The sequence below is a fragment of the Dasypus novemcinctus genome, chromosome 27 (assembly GCF_030445035.2).
Source record: "Dasypus novemcinctus isolate mDasNov1 chromosome 27, mDasNov1.1.hap2, whole genome shotgun sequence".
Taxonomy (NCBI): Eukaryota; Metazoa; Chordata; class Mammalia; order Cingulata; family Dasypodidae; genus Dasypus; species Dasypus novemcinctus.
This window is the reverse complement of record NC_080699.1, coordinates 7,961,915-7,981,868: the sequence shown is the minus strand read 5'-3', so window position 1 is coordinate 7,981,868 and position 19,954 is coordinate 7,961,915. Positions and strand designations below refer to the sequence as shown.

The window sequence follows — 19,954 nt, the reverse complement described above, 5'->3', positions numbered from 1 at the left end:
TAGAAGAATGTTCACTGCAGGATCATTTATAATAGCCGAACACTGTAACAACCCTAATGTTCCTCAACAATAGAATGGATACACTGTGGTGTAAGTCCATTATAGAACCACCCTCAACAATAGAATGGATACACTGTGGTGTTAAGTCCATTATAGAGCCATACAGCTATGAAAATAAACTATACAGCAGTGAATATGAATGATCTATACTAACTTTCATGGGTTTTGATCAATAATCAAAAGAAGCAAATCACAAAAAAATTTGCATTACTTATTTAAAAATAAAGAAAAAGTAAACTATGATTTAGGGATCGTAGTGGACTAGAAATGACCAATTTTTTGCTTGCTATTCCTCCAACTGAGAAATGAAGTAATTCCTTCCCCTTGAATCTGTGCTGGTCTTTGAGACCCGCCTGACCAAAAGAATAAGATGTCTAGTTAGGCCATAACAAGCTTGCATTGTCTGCCCGGGCCTCTTAGAATCTGCTCTCTAGTAATCCTCAGCCTCGTTTAAGAACGCCAGCTCCCCAGAGACTTCAGTGCTGGGGAGGCCCCAGGTAAGCCCCAGGTAAGCCCGGCCTGCCAGCCCTGCACACCGACGTGCCAGACCTGGGAGAAGCCATCCAGGGACTCCTGCCCACAAAGACCCACTTGCCAGCTGAATGGCATTGAGTGACTTCCATCAGTACTATCAGGAAAAGAAGAACCACCCAGCTGTTCCCCAGCTGAATTCCTAACCCTCAAAATTGTAAGATACAATCAAATGGTTGTTTTTTTTTTGTTTTTTTTTTTAAAGATTTATTTATTTATTTTATTTCCCCCCCTCCCCTGGTTGTCTGTTCTTGGTGTCTATTTGCTGTGTCTTGTTTCTTTGTCCGCTTCTGTTGTCGTCAGCGGCACGGGAAGTGTGGGCGGCGCCATTACTGGGCAGGCTGCTCTTTCTTTTCACGCTGGGCGGCTCTCCTCACGGGAGCACTCCTTGCGCGTGGGGCTCCCCCACGCGGGGGACACCCTTGCGTGGCAGGGCACTCCTTGCGCGCATCAGCGCTGTGCATGGCCAGCTCCACACGGGTCAAGGAGGCCCGGGGTTTGAACCGCGGACCTCCCATATGGTAGACGGACGCCCTAACCACTGGGCCAAAGTCCGTTTCCTCAAATGGTTGTTTTAAACCAAGTTTTGGGGAAGTTTGTTACACAGTAATAGGTAACTGAAAGAGATACGCAAGTAGGTGGTAAAACTAAAGAGAAAACTCAGGGCAAAACTCAGGAAGCGGGTGCCTCTGAATGGAGGGAAAGGGAAATGATCATGAGAGTCACACAGGCGGCTTCTGAAAAACCAGCAACTTTCTCTTTATTAACCTGGAGAGTGGCTACACAGATGTTTGCTTCCTACTCATTCTTTGAAATGAGTATGTTTTACACATTCTTATTTAAGAATATTTCACATTTTTCATAGATGAAAAAAGAGGGACATACAGATGAAGTCCACAGCAGATCAGGACAAAGTACCTACCTCTAAATAATACGGAGAGGGCAATACTGAGATGGAAAAACTAACTCCCATACCATACAACTGCATATAATGTAGATGCTATTTATAATACCTAGATATTTCAAAAATCAGAGTAGCAACTTATCAGTGTGGCAAGTATTCTGACACTTTAACTGAGAAAGTAAAAGGTTTTCCTAACAAGTCAAAGACAGGGAAAGCGAGCAACCTCTAAACTTACTACCTAATAGCTGACTCTATTTTTGTTTTAAAGATGTATTTTATTTATTTCTTCCCTGATCCCCCTGCATTGTTTGTATTCATTGTCTGCTCTGTATCTGTTCGTTGTGTGTTCTCTGGGTCTTCTTTTTAGGAGGTTCCGGGAACGAAATCCAGGACCTCCCATGTGGGAAGGAGGCACCCAATAGCTTGAGCCACCTCTGCTCCCTGCTTCTTCAGTCTCTCATTACATCTCCTCACCATGTCTCCTCGTTTTTTTTGTTTTGTTTTTTTTTAAGATTTACTTCTCTCCCCCACCCCCACCCCTGTTGCCTACTTTCTGTGTCCATTTGCCACTGTGTTCCTCTGGGTCCACTTGTATTCTCATCAAGCGGCACTGGGGTTCTGTCTCTTTCTGTTGCGTCACCTTGCTATGTCAGCTCTCTGTGTGTGTGGCACCACTCCTGGGCAGGCTGCGGTGTCGTGCGGGGCGGCTCTCCTTGCGTAGGGGCCACTCCTTGTGTGGGGGGCACCCTTACGTGGGGCATCCCGGTGTAGGCCAGCACTCCTTGCATGCAGCAGCACTGCCTGTGGGTCAGCTCAGCGCATGAGCCAGGAGGCCCTGGGTATCGAACCCTTGGATCTCCTATATGGTAGGCAGATGCTTTATCTGTTGAGCCACATCCACTTCCCCTCATTGTCTTGCTATCTTCTTTAGAAGGCACTGGGAACTAAACCCGGAACCTCCCCCCATGTAGTAGGCAGGCACCTAACTGCTTGAGCCACATTTGCTTCCCTAGCTGACTTTCTTAAACATAATTTTTTCACAATGTAAAACTCTCTTCATTAAACCAGTAACCGTAAATGACCTCCATGTGGTTTACTATAATACAATACAGTTGAAATCTTAGCCTAATGTTATTGTTGACTAGATTCATTTCTTAATTACTAGCATTCCTGAAACTCTTTTATTTCCTTCCAAAATCATATTAAACTGAGTTTAGGTAAACAAATAATCAGACTGCTTTGTGTTCCACAAAAGTTTTATCAATAAAGTGATGGTTTAAAGACAAAATGTGGTAATGGTGAAAGACATTATTAACAGGCTTTACAATTTATTTGAATAAAGTTGCGCACAAATATTGACTTGATTTTGTTCATTTAAAATGGGCAAAACCCACAGTGGGTAGAGATTCACACAACAATTGAAAGAATATTGAATTCCCATCCTAAGGAGTTCTGCTACATTCCCTAATGGAACAGCAGCAATTACCTAAGTACTGGGGCAATGATGAGAGTACATTGATGAGTCCTTGATACTTACACTATCCTTATGAGCCTCTGACCTTGAAGTTGCAACACAGCATGGTGTTGTAGGGTGCCTAAGAGTTGCCTCCTGGAAGCCTCCCTGTTGCTCAAATGTGGCCTCTCTCTGAGCCAAACTCAGCATATAAATGCATTATCTTCCCTCCAGCAAGGGACATGACTCCCAGGGATGATCCCTCCAGCATGGGACATGACTCCCAGGGATGATCCTCCCTGGCTCTAAAGGATTACTACCAAGCACCAATGAGCAATGCAAATGGAAAAAGACCTTGAATAAAAGGGAGAAAAGGTAAAGACCAATCAGTTTACAGGGCTAGGAGACTTCAAAATGAGTCAGGTGGTCTTCCCAGAGGTAATGCTTATGCACATCTCAGCAGGATCTCACAGACAGCCAAAGTAGATACTACCCCAAATAGTAGGGCTCCTGAGGGCTCTGGAGACACCCAAGTCCTACAGTCATGGCAGACAGCTCTGGTGATTGGTGCCTCGTCAGTGGGCACTACACTGGAGTTTATGCTCCCTGGTGTTACAGAGTTGGACTCAGATATGACTTTTCTATACGTCACTTCTGTCCCTTTCATTTGAATCTACAGTTAGGTATACATCCAAGAGACTTGAATATCTGGGTGGTCCAAGTGCCAGTTGGGTCCTGAGCCTCAGCAGATTTGCAACACCTACTCTCCTGTTCATTGGACCCACCCAGGACAACTAACGAGGTGAGGATGGACAACCACCACACCAAGAACTGAGAGAGTCTACAACTGTAAGCAGAACACTCCCATCCATCAGCCATATGAGACTGAAGTCTCTCCTCAAGTGGAGGTGGAGTGTGCATCACTATCCCAGAATCCCCAGGATTGGGGAATAAAATGTGGGCTAGAATGGATTTACTGGTATTCTACTGTAGACTTATTGTGATTCTAGGAATGGATGAAATTGTATCACTGATGTGGAGACAGTGGCCACGGAGGTGCTGAAGTCAGGAAGAAGGACTAAGAAATGTAATACAGGGGCAATTTCAGGACCCAGAATTGTCCTGAGTGACACTGCAATGGCAGATACAGGTCATTATATATACAGCCATACCCTACAGAATTGAGTGGGAGGGAGTATAAACTACAGTATAATGATTGGTGGCAATGTTCCAAAATGTGTTCATCAATTGCAATCAATGTACCATGCTAATGAAAGAGAAGTTGTTGGAAGTGAGAAAGGGTGGGAGGTGTGGGGAGTGGGGCATATGGGAATCCCTTATATATTTTTCTGTAACATTTTATGTAATTCAAGTACTTTTAAAAATAAAATTTAAAATATATTAAAAAATAAAATGGGCAAACCACTTGATTTTGCCTTTCTAAAACAAATTCTAAAGTTTATTTTTAAAAAGTCTAAAATTTCTGAAAGTAGATGTTTTGATCATCAACAGCTTTCCTGTGCAACTTTAAAAAGTAAAACATTGTAACTTTTTACACCAAAGTTTCAATTTGTGCAGTAAAAATTACTAAGAGCTAATCAATGTATGAAAGTATTTATATTCACCTCACAATTCTATTGTTTACTTTTAAACAAACATATGCTAAATTTGAAAAGTACAAGAAAATAAAATGAAAATTCCTTTGACAAGCTTTTTCTAACAAAGAATATTATCACCAAAGTAACAAAACAAATATACTAAACAGAGTCTGACATCAAAACAAACCTTTAAGAAAATGTATACAGGAAAAATTACATTTGACAATACTCACATAATGCATGGTCCTCGCCTTTAAGCTTTTTAAAAAACAGACTTTTATTTCTTATTGATTTAATTCTAAAGCAGTCAATTATTTGCTATCCAGTGAATAAAATGGTAAAACAGAAGAGTAGAACTATTGTTATTTTATACCCAGAAAGCAAGTAGTATCTTTAAAAATAGTTTCAGTTATTTAAGAGTAATCTCAAACCATAAAATTTAACTTTAGAATACACAAAATAATACCCTAGCTAGCATGCTTTTCAGCAGAGTAAGCATATGTAACTTATCATCTAATCTGGAATATTTTTGAGAGTGAAAGATGGCAATAATAATTATGTGGGGATTAAAAGCACAAATCAGGGAGACTACCAAATGACTAACTCTGAAATCACCAAGAGGTCAAAGTCAAAGGGACATTATCTGACAATAAATACATCAGGAGCTAGATACATAATGTTGAATAAAGAGGGCAAGGACTATCTTTACTGAGTTTACCGTTTGCCTCAACAGCTTCTCCAGTGAAGGATAATTAATAATAAAAAGGCAAACAAAATGACTTAAGATAGAGCCTTGAGACGGAACCAATTCATCAAGACTGATGTACTGATTTTGTTCCAAATCCACAGATTCGAACCTAGGGTATCCTTGAAACAATGCCTGCTGCCGAAAACCAATGGGCAGGTGTCTATGAAATCAAGAGACCACATACCGAGTTCAAGGAGGCAGAAGGCAGCAAGGAGAAAGACACTGTAACCTCGCCCAAGCAAAGCAGCCCAACACAAGTCATCCATAACCAAGTGGGCCTTTTTTCAGGAAAATTACCCTGCTTTTTGAGAGAGGAGAGGGCATCAACCTAGTGATAAGGTGAATAATCTTATCTGTGGTATGACAGGAACCAACTGAAAACTAAAGAATATATTTCCTACAGGTATGCAAAGGGCATGCAAATACAGAAAACAGTAACAGTAATGTTATAATCCATTGTCAAGAAAACAGTCTTTTCTCACTTATAAGAGGAGATCTGCAGCAGTCCTAACGGGTAGGCACTCAGGAGGATGGCCCCGGCTAAGTCCAGCTTGCTTAGAAGGGCTGTACACCCTCCACCTTGGAGGGATTAAAAGTGATCCTTTTATATCAGCTGGAGCCCATCCAAACGATGTGATTTCAGAAACGTAACCTCTATCAGTCTGAACAAGCGTAGAGGAAAAACAGAAACATCTGCATTTTGGCCAACTCTTCCCTGGAACTTTTTATCTTTTAAAAAAAAAGTTATCTGAGAGCTTGGTACCTCCTAAAGGAGGTACCTCATACATAGGAAGCAGGCACTCAACCACTGAGCTATACCCACTCCCCAAATTTTAATTTGACACTATCACTGGTGGTGAGGATTAGCTGCAGGAAGGGTTTCCGAAATCTCCCATTTATTTAGCTCATCTCTAACCTCTGAATTTGGTTGTTATGACAAACTTTCCTACTTTACACATTTAACTAAGATTCACTGACTCTGTTCCACTCCTCTGCATACCATTCAACATTTTAATACCTTTTGCAGCCCAAAAATAGTCGCCCTTTTTGATGGCTGTAGAGCATTATGGTTTCCTTTTATGTTGATCACTTAAGATTTTACGACCTTTTTCAGAAGTTTGCTTCCTCTTTTTCCACAAAAGACTTTCATGTGACCGTTTTCTAGGCAGACTGCTGAAAAAAAGGAGAGCTAGAGAGATTTAGATCAATGACAAAGGGTCCTAATGTATCTCCATCACCAACTACAGGCAAAATCTATTCTAACCTAACCCCTCCAGTCCTCAGGAAATGCTCACGTTTCCACAGGGCACTGTACAGGCAAACGAACAACTTGCCTTTATGTCAGTTTAATATGATTCACTGACACTACAGTGGTCTACTGAATATTGAACATAGGTTACTTTTCTAAGCTAGGTATTAAAAGATCAGGGTGAGATAAAACCCAGGTGAGGCCTACATAAGTATGCTAATAATTTCAATCAATATTTAATAACTGATTAACCAATAAACAAATTAGATAGGAACAAATATTTATGTTACCATTCTCTGTATTGATGAAAACTAATCTATTAAAAAAAAAGTAGCTGTTGCTACAACCAGAGGCTGATTATTTTTAAATCCTAGTTTTTAAAGCTGTGTATACTAGACAAAGAACTGGGAGATAACATAAAGACAGAAGTATCTCCACTATCATATATAAGAATAGGAATTAAGTCAAGAGTCTCTCATTTTTTCACAATCCAAACCCTCTTAACAAAACTCATACACTACCCAATGCCCACCACTCTTGGTATCAAAGTAGATGGACCCCTTTTAAGAAAATTCAACACGTGAAAATGTAAACTGGCAAAACTGACCCTTTAGAAAGAGACATGTTTCACAATGTAGGTAAACTAATTATCTACTTGGTAAAAGCATTCACTGAAGGATTCATTAAAAAACTATCTTGTTGCTATTTTTACAGATCTTACTATGTACCTTACTTTTTTGATGAAATACTACATTTTTTAAGTTATTCATATTGCCTTGTGACCATCTAATATGTTGTGCCTTGACTGCTGCAAAATACCACGATTTGCACCCACCACAATTTACCACTTCAGTCTCTCATGATGGACCCCCAGTTGTCTTTCAATTACTGCCACCAAAAATAAACCTTGTATATGTTCTTAAAAAAGAAAGAATATTCTTTGTGATATTTAAGTCAAATCACATGAAAACTATAAACATCCATTGCTTGGGGCTTAGAAAACCAGCAACTTTATATAGTCAATCTAGTAATTATAAATTGGATTAACAAAAATGCGGTTTATATACAACCTTCTAAGAATCTACAGCACACCTCTCCTGACCTCAGCAGCAGATGGGAAAGTTCTGTTCCAGAGAAATGGACCCAGAGAGACTCCAGATGCAGTCCCCCATGCCTGGCCAGAGCAGGGAGGCAGACCCCCGCCACCTAGCAGGGAGGCAGACCCCACCACGTGGCCAGGACCTGATGCACCCCCACTGCTCAGCCCGGGACCTGACCGTCGTCAGCACCTGTCGTCAGCCACCACACCTAAGAGGAGAGACTGAGGTGGTTCTCTGGAGAAACTGGCCACTACATGGGAAAATAACTAAGATACTGACATTTGGGGGCTCCCACAACCTTCAGACCTGGTCCCTATTGTATCATTCTCCAGAGAACCCCATTTTAGACAATGAAGGGAACAGAAGAAAATTTTAAAAGATGTACCCACTATAGTATCCTCAGAGGCATGTTATATTACTACAGCCAATAAGTAAGAACAGCACAGTATTTAAAAACAAAAAGAAACAATGAGCTCAGGAACGGGCTGTTGGGAATTAGGAAGGATAAACAGTTATCTGAAAAGGAAAAAAAAACAAACTGAAAAATCTGAAGATAAAGGGATCTCCTGGAAAGTAGAACAAAAGCTAACTGAAGGAAAATGGGGGACAGAAGGGGAGAAGGAGGGAGTTAAGAGTTATTCTGACATGTAGGAGTTTCAGAAAAAGAGAACAGATAATACAGACTGGAAGAAATTATCGAGGAAATAATACAAGAACTCTTTCCCAGGCCTGAAGGACGCTGGGCACTGGCGTGCAGCACCGTCCTGAAGCCTGGGCTTCCAGGCCACGCGTTGTTCACGAGGAATTTAAACAGACCCGCACCAAGGCACACCATGACTTTCGGGTCCCCCAAAGATAAAGGGAAAAAAAAAACACTAAAATCCCAAAGGGAAGTAAATTAGGTTTAACTACTCATTTAAAAAACTGAAAACTAGAATAAAATGGAGCAATGCCTTTAGAATCCCAAGGGATAATAACTTGACCTTGATTTCTACAACCAAACACTCCATCAAATAGTAAAAGATAAAGATATTTTCAGAAATAAAAGCTCTCAACGCAGTTACCTACCATGCATACACTTTGTCTCAGCAAATTCCTGGAGGGTGAGCAAATGCTAAAAGAAGTGAGGAAATCAAGAAACAGAAAACTGTCAATAGGGTGTCCAACCAAGGAGAGGATGCAGGGACTTTCCAGGACGAGTGAAGGGAAGTTGTGATACTGAAAACTCTGAAGCAAGTTGTGAGAACAATCAATCTAGCCCAGAGTTGGGAGACAAAGGACTTGGGGATGTCTCCAAGGGGATAAAAAAGCAGCAGAAATACAAATGAAAAAACAAGGCACAAAAACAATTCCAGGAAATGTAAAAGCTGTTCAGAAAATCATAGTGTATTATTAAAACAGCTAGAGACAAACCCTTAATAGTGATAACAATGTAAACATAAAGTAGAATTTTAACAAAAATTTAAATTGTACTGGGAGGATTAAGGAAAGGAGGATTGGGGAAGGAAGTATTCAAGAAATAGCAGTGTAGCATAGTTAATGAATATGGGATTTTTAAAAGCCAGTCTAAAAGAAGTTGAAAGTGCTTACCTTGTGGTGAATAGAAGCCAGGGATACAGAAAAGTGGGTCAGAGGACTGCTCTTTCTTTATAGAACTTTGAACACTAAGTGTTTTCTAAATCCATGTATATACGTTGGTGCCTAAAAATTAAACTTCAGAATATATGTCTACACACGAGGCTATGAAAACTAGTATTTTCAAATCCTATATTAGCAGAATCTGGGTGCTTCTTCCCCTTTCTCCTTCCCTGAATTTTCCAGTGCTCTCTAATGAACACGTTACAATAAAAACAAATAACATGTTCAAAGAAATCCATAAAACCAGATACACGGGGTGAGAAGGAGTGAGATAGGACAGTTTTATAAATATAGAAGATTCCCACATTCATGTCTTACAGGGGAAAATATCTACATCTTGCCTCATCTAGAGATGGTATAGTTTTATTTCTTTCCCAAATGCCTGCTCAAAATTAGTCACTTCAGGTTCAGTGAGAAGTTGTATTTGAAATAACTTTCTATTAAATATTCATTTTTTTATTCTGAAGAAAGGTGTCTTCTCTCCAAACCCTAAATCAAATAGTCTATGGTAAACTTTCAAGTATACCTCTATTAAAAAGCACACCTCTATAAACATATTTATTCATAAAATAAAGACCTTTCTTAAAACAAAAAACTTACTTCAGGTTAACTGAGCAGTTACAAGGAAAGAAGGAGCTTTTCACAAAATGCCCTGTCCTCTCACCACCCCCAAATCCGGACCCAGCTGAAGAAGCTGATAATCTAGTGACACTATCCTGTGAAGAGGTAGAGAAGCACACTGAAAGAATCAGATAAGCAGTAGCACTAAGCACAAATAAAATGCAGAAAATATTTGGTATAAGAAAATCACCATTTGCATTATTTTATTAATTTACTAACATTCAGAGCTACAACTGGTCCTTCATTTATCACCTGATGCTTTTCATTCTACAAGACAAATGAGGATTAAACTACTGACTACTTTTCCTTGCCCAGAATAGGAGGAAAAAAACAACAAAAAACCAGGACTGTTGTGACTTATACTCAACTTCTTTGTTTGCTTTTAGAAGGGGTCAAGCCCTACGCAAATAAAAGTGCTTCCACGATGGCAGTACTTGTTCCCAGGAAATTTGGTGCTACAGAACTGGAGCAACCAGAGCAATTCTTCATAAACACAGCAGTGTCCCTTTCAAGGCTTGAAGTTCTGATTAATCCTGGAATCAGAAGCCCTTTTTGTAAGAACTACATTGCCTAGCAACCACAGTTATAGAGCCATGGGGCTCTTTAAGACCTCTCTTTAAACAATGTTACTCAACTATTACTAAACTTTCAAGCCATAATTAATGGCTAAATTATGCTATTACAGAAGACAGCAAATTAAGTTAGAACGTTCTTAAATCTTAATAACTGATTTTTAAAATGACTTCACTCTGATTTATACTAAGCTTAAATTTCAGTACACATTTTGGCAACTCAAATGTTACTGGTTTAGAATTTACCTCTCCTCACAAGCCTTAAGGTAAAAGACAGTTCCATATCATGACAGCATTACTGTTTTAGGATATTAATTTATACCTAACTATAAAGTAAAACATACTACTCTACATTAGTAATGAGGACTGATGTCAGATTTTCAAAAAAAATTTTTTTTTTACATTTCAACTATATATGCAAAGGTTATCTGGGTTGGTTTTTTTTTTTTTAATAATTAATATAAAGTTCTTGGGAAGGGCTATTTTATTTTTCACGTTTTTAAAAGAAAAATTTGTTATCTTGCAGCCAATTGAGTTTGCTGTGCTTAGACAAGTAGTTTCCTAAAAAGTAACTTACTTCGCTCACACTCAAGTAACTCAGTATTTTTCCCAGTGAATAAATTAATCTCTGGGTTCTATTTACTCTGTCACATCCACTATCTTCCAACTGTTTTTCTTCTACCGCTTTATTCAACAGTTCCCCAGAGTTTCTGCCTAACGCCTTGTGGCACTGTGGGCCATTCTTCCCAGGGATGCCCACCCACTGAGCAGAAGCTAGTGTTTTTTCAGAGAGTTAAGGGCACACTTTCATCTCTCTCCCCACTTAGACTCAACAGCAAGATAAACAGGCAGAGACAGGACCTCCTCTCAGATATGGAAATACTTGGTGAACACAATTTGGACTTTTTTTTTTTTTTTGGCAGCTTAATCAACATTTAATGGTAAAGTTAACAAGTGTTTCATTTTTAAAGGGAAATCATTTGGGTTACAACCACTTGAAATAGCAAGAAACCAAGAAACAGAATAGCATTATTCTTTATGAAACTGTTCCTTTTTGAAGCATTTCTCATTATAGAAACAATAAACATCGTAAGTGTTTATAGTCTACTGGCAAGGGGAAGGGGAAGCATAAAATCAAATTACAATAAGAAACAGTTTAATTCATCTCCTTTAGTTGACACATTTCTGAGGTAGCTTTAATTAGGGCAGTGGAACATTCATTTCTGAAATACCCTAATGGGGCAGAAAAACAATCCTAGTTATAGAGATTAATTACATCTGCAAGACAACTTCATTTAATGTTGGAATATGACTAAGTTATAAGCTGTGCAAGGTTGAGAGTCTCTGACAAAATACCTTTTTAAACAGTGGATCAAGATGCCCCATTAACTTTTAATCAAATCACAGCCACAAAAAGCCTTGAATTTTCAAGGACCAACAACGGGCAGTTATTCAAAACATGGTAAAAAATGGAAATGAAACTATCTTTTAAAAATTATGAGCAGCACATTATTAAAACAATGCAAATCGGCAAACTTTTAAAATGATATAAGATTTCTTAAATCAAATTATAAGGTCCTACATAGTACAATACACACAACAAGTTCTTTGTACATGGCAATAGTTACAAGGTTTCAGATTCAATAAAATAAATCTGTTAAGTAAAAGCACTCCTTGTAACTGGAGATATTATAGAAAACTAATTCAGGAAGTTATTCAGCAGCTTATAAAGAAATAGGAAGTTGTTGACCAACTACTTGAAGAACTATTTCCTGTAGGAAAACTGTAAGACAGCTGAAGAAGGCAGTAAATTTTCAGTGTAGCAAAAAGAATCGGTTTTAAATAAAAGCTCAATGTACTATGTTGAAGATACTGGTTTCAAACAGTAAGTTCAGTAGAATACATAATATACAGAATAAGCCTTTTTTTTTACATATTTCACAATTGCTCCGAAGCTTGAATACCTGTCACTGGTAGATGCAGCTAACATCATTACCTCTACCATATCTCTTATCAAGATAAGATAAAAAGTCTTCTCCAAAAGAGAGCTCACTAAGCTAGGGAGAGCTTTATAAAATATCAATAATTGCCTGCCTATAATCCTTCAGTAATTATGCTGCCTTGAAACCAGAGGATTGGCCAAATGACTTGAAAATCACCTTCATCTACAAGTTACAAGATAACAATTGTTTCCAAAGTCAACATTTCTAATTTTTCAATCAGTTACATCCTCTTGACTCTTTGGACCATTTATATAGTCTGATTTCTTCATAAATCTCGATAAATTATATACTTTGTAACTTAAAAGTTCTAACAAGCATCTAACAAGATCTACAGTAAGATAATTTTTCACTGTTGAAATGAGTGTAAAGCACTTAATTACTTTAAATCTTTATTCTACATCTGGCTGGCAATAACAATCATCTATAGGAATGAGAAAAATATTGATTTCAAAGACAGTCTGACTTTAAAACATCAAAACTAGGATAAAAAGGAGCTTTGACAACAGTAACTTGGCTCCAAAATCTTAGTTCATCATCATCTTAGCCTTGTAGTCAAGACAGATATTACTCTCACATATCTGTTCATACACAAAAATGTATTGTTTATGAAAACTTACACAACTGATGACTGCTTAAGAATCATAACATCCAGTAGCTGACAACTGGAAAAAGTGAACTATTCTTCGCTGACAACTGGAAAAACTGAACTAATGCTTCATAACGTTTCTCCAAATTGCATATATTATTCGTAAAGCAGAAAGTCTCTAGGATATTACGTTTTACAAGCCCACAGCACCCATCCTCCACATCCAATGTTTAGAAGTCCTGTACAGCCACTGACAGGTACCAGCCTATCATTTTGTAGCCAACTGAATTGCTACATTTAAATACCTCATTTCTTAATTAAATATCCTACTTAAATTATATTAAAAATACTACTCAATCCATGTGTTCACCTGCTTTTATTTGGCCAAAATCTACATCTCAGGGAAACCCCTTTTCTTCTGAAAAATTTAACATGAGGAACTTCTTCCATGAAGTCAAAAATCTAAAGAACAATCGTGTCTTCCCTATATTCTCCCAGGGTTTTTTCTCTTTTTCAGGTAAATTTCTCTCCATTCCTGCAACCATTCTTTATACAATGTAATTTTCATACCTGTCCCTATAGGCCCAGTCAAACGTGTGGTGTGGTGTATGTACATTCTTCATTAATCCATCTATATCAATATCTTTAAAATTAAGAATTTGTTCTCAAAGAAACGTAAGAATTTTCTTCTTTAAATAAACATCTAGAATAATTATTTCAGCTCAAAACAAAAGTTCATGCATTCAAAAGAAGAAAATGTAGCCAGACGTCATCTATAAGCTATTATTTTAAGATACAAAAGGCTAAAAGAAGAGCATAAATGTTGCTCTTTAAGCTTATACTTTTAGCCACAGCATCAACCAAAGAAAGCAGAAGGCAAGCAGGCTATTAAGCTGTTGAGAATCTCTCCAGGTCAGCGTGTGACCCAGCAGGGAGAAGTTCAAAAAAGTACAGCCTTTCTTTTGCCTCCTAACAACCTGGTTTGTTTCTACTCCTTTCCCCTTCGAGCCACATCCCTCACAGCCAGCAGCTCTTTCAATCATTTACTTTGGATGTCTGCTTGAGAACAAATGATCCTGCTCATGCAGATGAGTTTGCCAGACTTGTGTGTACTTTCCAGTCTCAGGCCTTTTATTGTTCTGGTTGAAACCTGACTCTTTGAAATGGATACCAGGACACTAGAAAATGAATTTTTTTAAAAAAGGAAAAAAGTTGCACCAAAGGGAGTAAAAACTGTAGAAAACTTCAAGTTCAAACCTTTTCCTCTGCTCTTCCTCTAAATAAGCCTGTCACAAAACTGTATCTTACAGTCAATAGAAAAATCACATTAAGACATACAACAAAAACAAGATTACTAATGGCATTATTTAAGCTAATATATAAACTTTACATTTGCTTTAGAAGACAAATCGCAGTCAAAACTAGGATTGTTTCTTCCTTTATTAGTTTAACCTGGTTAAACATTACTAAGTGGGCAACTTTTTTAAAAGATCAACAACAGTCTTAATAATTAGTTTTAGACAACATTATGTATATACTGGACCCAAAAAAAGCCATATATACAGTCTTAATAATTAGTTTTAGACAACATTATGTATATACTGGACCCAAAAAAAAGCCACATAAAGATATTAAGGTCCCATCTATAGATCTTCAAAATTAAGGGAGGAAAAAAATATCTTCCGATCTTTTCTGTTTTAATGCAATTTTGTCATTTTTTCCCAAAGTCAAAAGGGCTGATTAAAAATAACCTAATAGCCTTATTTTTGTTTTCCAAAAGAGGAAGGGTGCATTTTTGTAGGACTGTTGACTTGAAAGAAGCTTGTCACTGAGTGACTATATATACCAAAGTTGAAAATTCATGTTGTTACATTCTGAAAAAACAAAGCTCTACCTAAACCATTAACTGCAACTAAAGTGTTTGTCATTTCAGAATTTAAAACGTTGTAAAATACTTATTTTTGTGGTTCTCTACTGATAAAATGTTTATTTAAAAAGATATAAGCAGTACTATACCTATTTCATAAGACTATAAAAGTCCTGTAATTTCTCACAATAATTTTTCACCAAGTAATTTCACAGTATTCTTTCAGTTTTGTGGTAGACTATTTAATACGTTTGGCACAAGCTTAAAATGGGAATATGTAAACTGCCACAAAAGAAAACACTGTAAAAAGACTGTGAACCAAGAATCAACCGTGCTTTCAAAATATTACCTAAGTTAAACAAGGTATTTAGGTCATACCAAGGGGGAGAGGGGAGAGGAAGTAGACTATAAGACAAAACATAAATATTTAATAAAACATAAAAATAAACGGCATTTTTTAATCCTGATACCACTTTACTGTTTTCCAAAGTCGGCTTTTCCTGGGTAGCTCTCTCCTACCATTATTTCCACTTACTTTAAGAAGTATCTCTGACCAGAAGCCGTCTTTGCCATCTCCCAGCCTGCTGGCAGAGGTACATCATCAGGTATCTCAAAGGAGGACTGTCGAAGATGTTGAGCAGTAGCAGGTGCAGCTGCTGGGCCAGAGACGACTCCGGTGGGGGTCAATGTCCCAGGAGAAACTGCTCCCAGCTGCAGCGAAGCCGGGGAGGAATGAGCTCGAACATGCTGGGGAGTCAGGGCTCCCGCAGTGCCTGCATCAGTACTGGCCTGAAGGGAAAATTAAAATGAAAACTTTTTTAAAAACCGAAAACTTTTAAGAGAGAGTTCCTTTAAATGTCATTGCAAACAAGTATCTAAGTACCAAAGGCAAGTACTGCAGCATTTAATACCTGGCATTGAGGAACACTGTTTTGCGAATGGACATTTTCACATGGCTTATTAAACTTTAATAATCCACTTACACAAACATTTGTAATTTTATTGATGAGTAGCCCATCTAAATGCGTATGTCTACACAACCATACCTCTACATCTTTCAGAAGCAACTAGTAGAGAATCAAGAAAATATTCCTAAAAGAGTAATAAATATTGAATTTTATTGAATTTTAATACCTAATTTCTAAAAGGTCAAGGCAATATGGGTGCTTTTCTAAGTTCTAAAATATCTCAAGTATAAATGCAACCCAAGAAATACAACTATGTTTCTTTTTTCCAAGTGAGCTTTAAGTAATTAATGCTTCTTTTCTAGGTCAAACCTAAACCTTGGCAATTGTCATCTGTACTCACTATGAATAAATGCCATCAGTAGAGCAATCATCACAAGTTATACAACTTTTAATGCCTGCAAAATACTCAGAACTATCCCAAAGTTCTTTACACACACACACAAAAAAAAAAGGTTCTTAATGAATGACTTAAAAAACCAACCACATCTTTGTACCTCTGTGACAAAGATTAACAGTACAACCACTACTTAGGTAACTTGAGCTCCCACACTTACATATTCATAAGTGTGTAATAGCAAAACCCTTTTTGCACTCAGGCCTCAAAGTCCTGAGTTTCAGTCCAATCTCCTCTAAAGTTGCTGACCAGTATGACACTGAACCAATAACCTGCTAACCTGTTTTCTCTATTTGTAAAACAGTTTTGCTCAGGGTGGAAAAACGGGATGACATATGATCTATACATAAGAATTTATATTAAATAGTTTGTGGACAATAGTATTTACCACTCAGATTCATACTATCCATAATCTCGTCGTTTTTAAAAATCCATTGATTAGAATTAGGGTTTGATTATCAAAACGTCAGAACTGCCTAGATTCGTATAAGCAAGGAAGGGAAGCGGAAGCAATCAGCAAAGTTAATTATGCCTTACAGTCACGTACATTTCTAAGCAGAAATAAGTTAAACTTACAGACGCACAACACTTAGTTAAGAAATTTTTAAAAAACAAACAGCAGTCTAGATGACAAAGAGTATGAATCTGAGTCGCAAATACTATTGTCCACAAAACTGACGGGCAGAAGTTCTTGTGTGATTCCTTACTAGAACACGTACACTCCTTGTTTGGCTTCTAGCATAACACACTTTGCAAACGTTTAAGGAACCAGCAGCAGCGCTGCGTGTTTCGCAGGACGCATGCCAACACGCCAGGCACCGGCTCGAGGGGAGCGAGGCGCGCGTCTAAGCCCCCCTCGTAAAAACTCTGTGCTTAGGCGAGCAGCTCAATGGTTCTTGGCCCGGCGTTTTGCCAGCGGGCTGGGTGCGTTCCTCCCGGGTACGGGAACGCACAACAGGCCCGCGAGGGGCGGCACTCTCCTCCCCACTCCAGTTACAGCCCGCGTGGACTAACCGCAGTACTGGGAAAACCCATTAACTTTTGGACCAAGTTCCGACGCCGAAGCTTAGCCCGGAGCAATTTCTTTAAAAAATAAGTAAATAAAGTTAAAAAAAAAAGCCACGCCGGCTCTATCGGAATGTTCACAGTCCACACACACGAGCCCGCTCCGCGGGTAGGCGGACGGGACGGGCGCACGCGGGGCCCGCGGGAAGGGGCCGCGCTCCCGGCCGCGGGGAGGAATCCTAAAGCAATGGCGATCGCGGGATGAGTCACGGCTTCCCAAACGCTCCCCAGCCGGCGCGGCCCCGCGGGCCGGGGCTCGGCCCGGGTGAGTCAGGCCGCGGGGCGCCCTCCGCGGAGCGCGCGGGGCGCCCGGGCCGAGGGAACAACCGCCCGCGCCGGGCCCCGCGAGGGGACCTGCTGAGGGAGCGCGGAGGGGCCGCCCGCCCGGGACGCCGGGGGCGCGCGCCGCCGCGGCACAACTCCCTCAGCAACTTTCCACAACTCCGCGGGCGCCGCGGCCGCCACGACAGACGCGCTCCGGCGGGGGGCGCCCGCAGCGAGACCCTGCCCCCCCCGGCCCAGGCAACGCGGCGACACCCGAGCACGCCTTCCAGGCCCCCGGGGCCCCCGGCCCGGGGGCAGGGGGGGGGGGCCGCCACCCCCCTCGGGCCGCGGCGGGAGGCGAGGTGAGGGGCGCGGGGGCGCGCGCATTGTCCAGCCCCCGCCGCCCGCCCCTTCCTTCCTCCCCGCGCCCCCTCCGCTCCTGCCACCCCCCGGGAGCCCCGGGAAGAAAGGAAGGAAGGAGGGGCCGGCCGCTCCCCGCGGCCGCGGCGGGGCGCTGCGCGGGGCGCGGCCAATCTCGGCGCCGGACTCGGCGAGGAGCGCGCCGGCCCCCGCCCCGCCCGGGAGCCCCCCGCCCGCGGCCCGGGCCGCGGGGGCGCGCGTACCTGGCGCGAGTGGGCCTTGGGCTCGGGCGGCTTGAAGAAGGAGTCGGGCAGCTTGCGCAGCCGCATGGGCACGGTCTGCGGCACGTTGGCGGTCTTGGGGTTCATGACCGCGTTGAAGAGCGCCTCCAGGTCGGTCTCGGAGTCGCCGCGGACGTGCACGATCTGGTGCCCGGCGGGGGGCGCCGGCGGCGCCGCCTGGGGCCCCGGGGGCGCGGGCTGCGCGGGCCCCGCGGGCGGGCCCTGGCCCGGGGGGCCCTGCGCGGGCGGCTGCCCGGGGCCCTGCGGGGCCGGCGGCGGCGGCCCGGGGTCCATGGCTGCGGCTGCCCGGCGCGCGGCCCCTGACTCGGCGGACGAGGGCTCCGCCCGGACGCCCCGGGCGCGTGGGCCGAGGCGGGACGGGCGCACGCCTGCTCTCAGGGCCGGGGGGCTGCGCTGCGGCCCCGCACCCCCCGCCCCGCGCGCGCGCCCCGCGCCCGGCCCCGCTCGCCCGGCGGCGGCGCCGCCTCGGGACCCCCGGCTGGCCCGCCCGCTACGAGGCCGACGGCCGCTGCCCTCCGCCGCCGCCCGCTGCCTCCCGTCGCCCCTTCCGCCCTCCCGTCCCCGTCCCCGCCGGCGGCTGCGCCCGACTGAGGCGGCAACTCGGCTCCGCGGCGCAAAGTAAAGTTGGGAGATCCGCCCGCCCGCGCGGCCCCGCCCCCGCCGCGCTTCCTCCCTCGCGCGCCCGCCCGCGCCGGCTCCGCCGCCGGCTCCCAGCGAGCCCGCATTCCTGCGCTGCCGGCGCACGTGACCGCGCGGGCGGCCGGGCGGGGCGCGGGGCGCGGGGCGCGGGGGCGGCGGGCCGCGGCGCCCGTGCGGGGCCGGGGCGCGGGCTGGGGGCGCTCTGAATCAAGGCCCGTGTTGAAGCTCCGGCTCGAGTTTGGACTTTTTCGCGCACCTCTGAGCCCGCGCGTGCGGGCAGAAACGGAGCGGGGATTGCAGTGCTGGGCTGGAGACTGGGTCTGGGACTCAGAGCAACTTGCTTTCAGAAAGAGGCGGCGCGTCGCCCTGCCCAGGGCGCTGAGGCGCACCAGCTCCGGTTTGTTTTGAAGTGAAAACCTCGACTCTTGCAGCGCTCGAACTTGCGGCACGGTCGCTGAAACCCTCAAAGTGCAGAGGCCGTGCTTCCCGCGGTGACCGGCTTTCCCCCGTACCTGCCCGCAGCCCCGGGGGAGGGGGCTCCACCCATCTTTGTTATCGGGGATCCTGGCGGGACGCGGGAGGCACCCCAGGCCCCGGGTCCTGCGGGTGGCCCCGGGTCCTCCAGGGGGCGGTGCCCTCGATGCATGGAGTCCATTTGAAATCGCTCAGCAGCAATCAGAATTGGTTTTCAAGTCATACCTTCACTCTGATTTTTTAAAAGCAGCTTTCTCAAGACACAGTTCACGTCACCTACGATTCCGTCCATTTAAGTAGTTGTTTTTTTAGTATATTCACGGGGTTGTGCAACCCCAGTCTGATTTTAAATCCACTAGCCCCGTCTCAAGAAAGCTGCCTTTTTGTTTTCATGGTTTTGTCTGCAGTGCTAGTGAGAAACAGATGTATAAACAAGGAAAGAGTTCCTGAGCAAGAAGATACTCTCTTCTTCTTGGCCCTGGAAATGCCCAGGGATCTGGTGGTAGGGCCGTGCCAGGGGTCGGGGTTTCACACAGTCAAGCGCCCTGGACCCCACTT

General features: G+C 42.8%; 1 protein-coding gene across 9 annotated transcripts in view; it reads right to left on the bottom strand.

Moving 5' to 3' along the window:
• Positions 1-18,630, bottom strand: part of YAP1 (Yes1 associated transcriptional regulator) — a 116,155-nt gene extending 97,525 nt beyond the window's left edge. For 5 of the 9 annotated variants that reach the window (XM_058289201.2, XM_058289196.2, XM_058289200.2 and 2 more), the window contains exons 1-2: positions 18,245-18,630; positions 15,466-15,719 (exon numbers count right to left, since the gene is read on the bottom strand). In XM_058289201.2, coding sequence (XP_058145184.1) covers positions 15,466-15,719; positions 18,245-18,556 — 566 coding nt within the window. In that variant the 5' untranslated portion in view covers positions 18,557-18,630. The remainder of the gene's footprint in view (positions 1-15,465; positions 15,720-18,244) is intronic. The other 4 variants (XM_058289198.2, XM_058289202.2, XM_058289204.2 and 1 more) reach the window with 1 other exon arrangement.
• Positions 18,631-19,954: the final 1,324 nt, after the last annotated feature.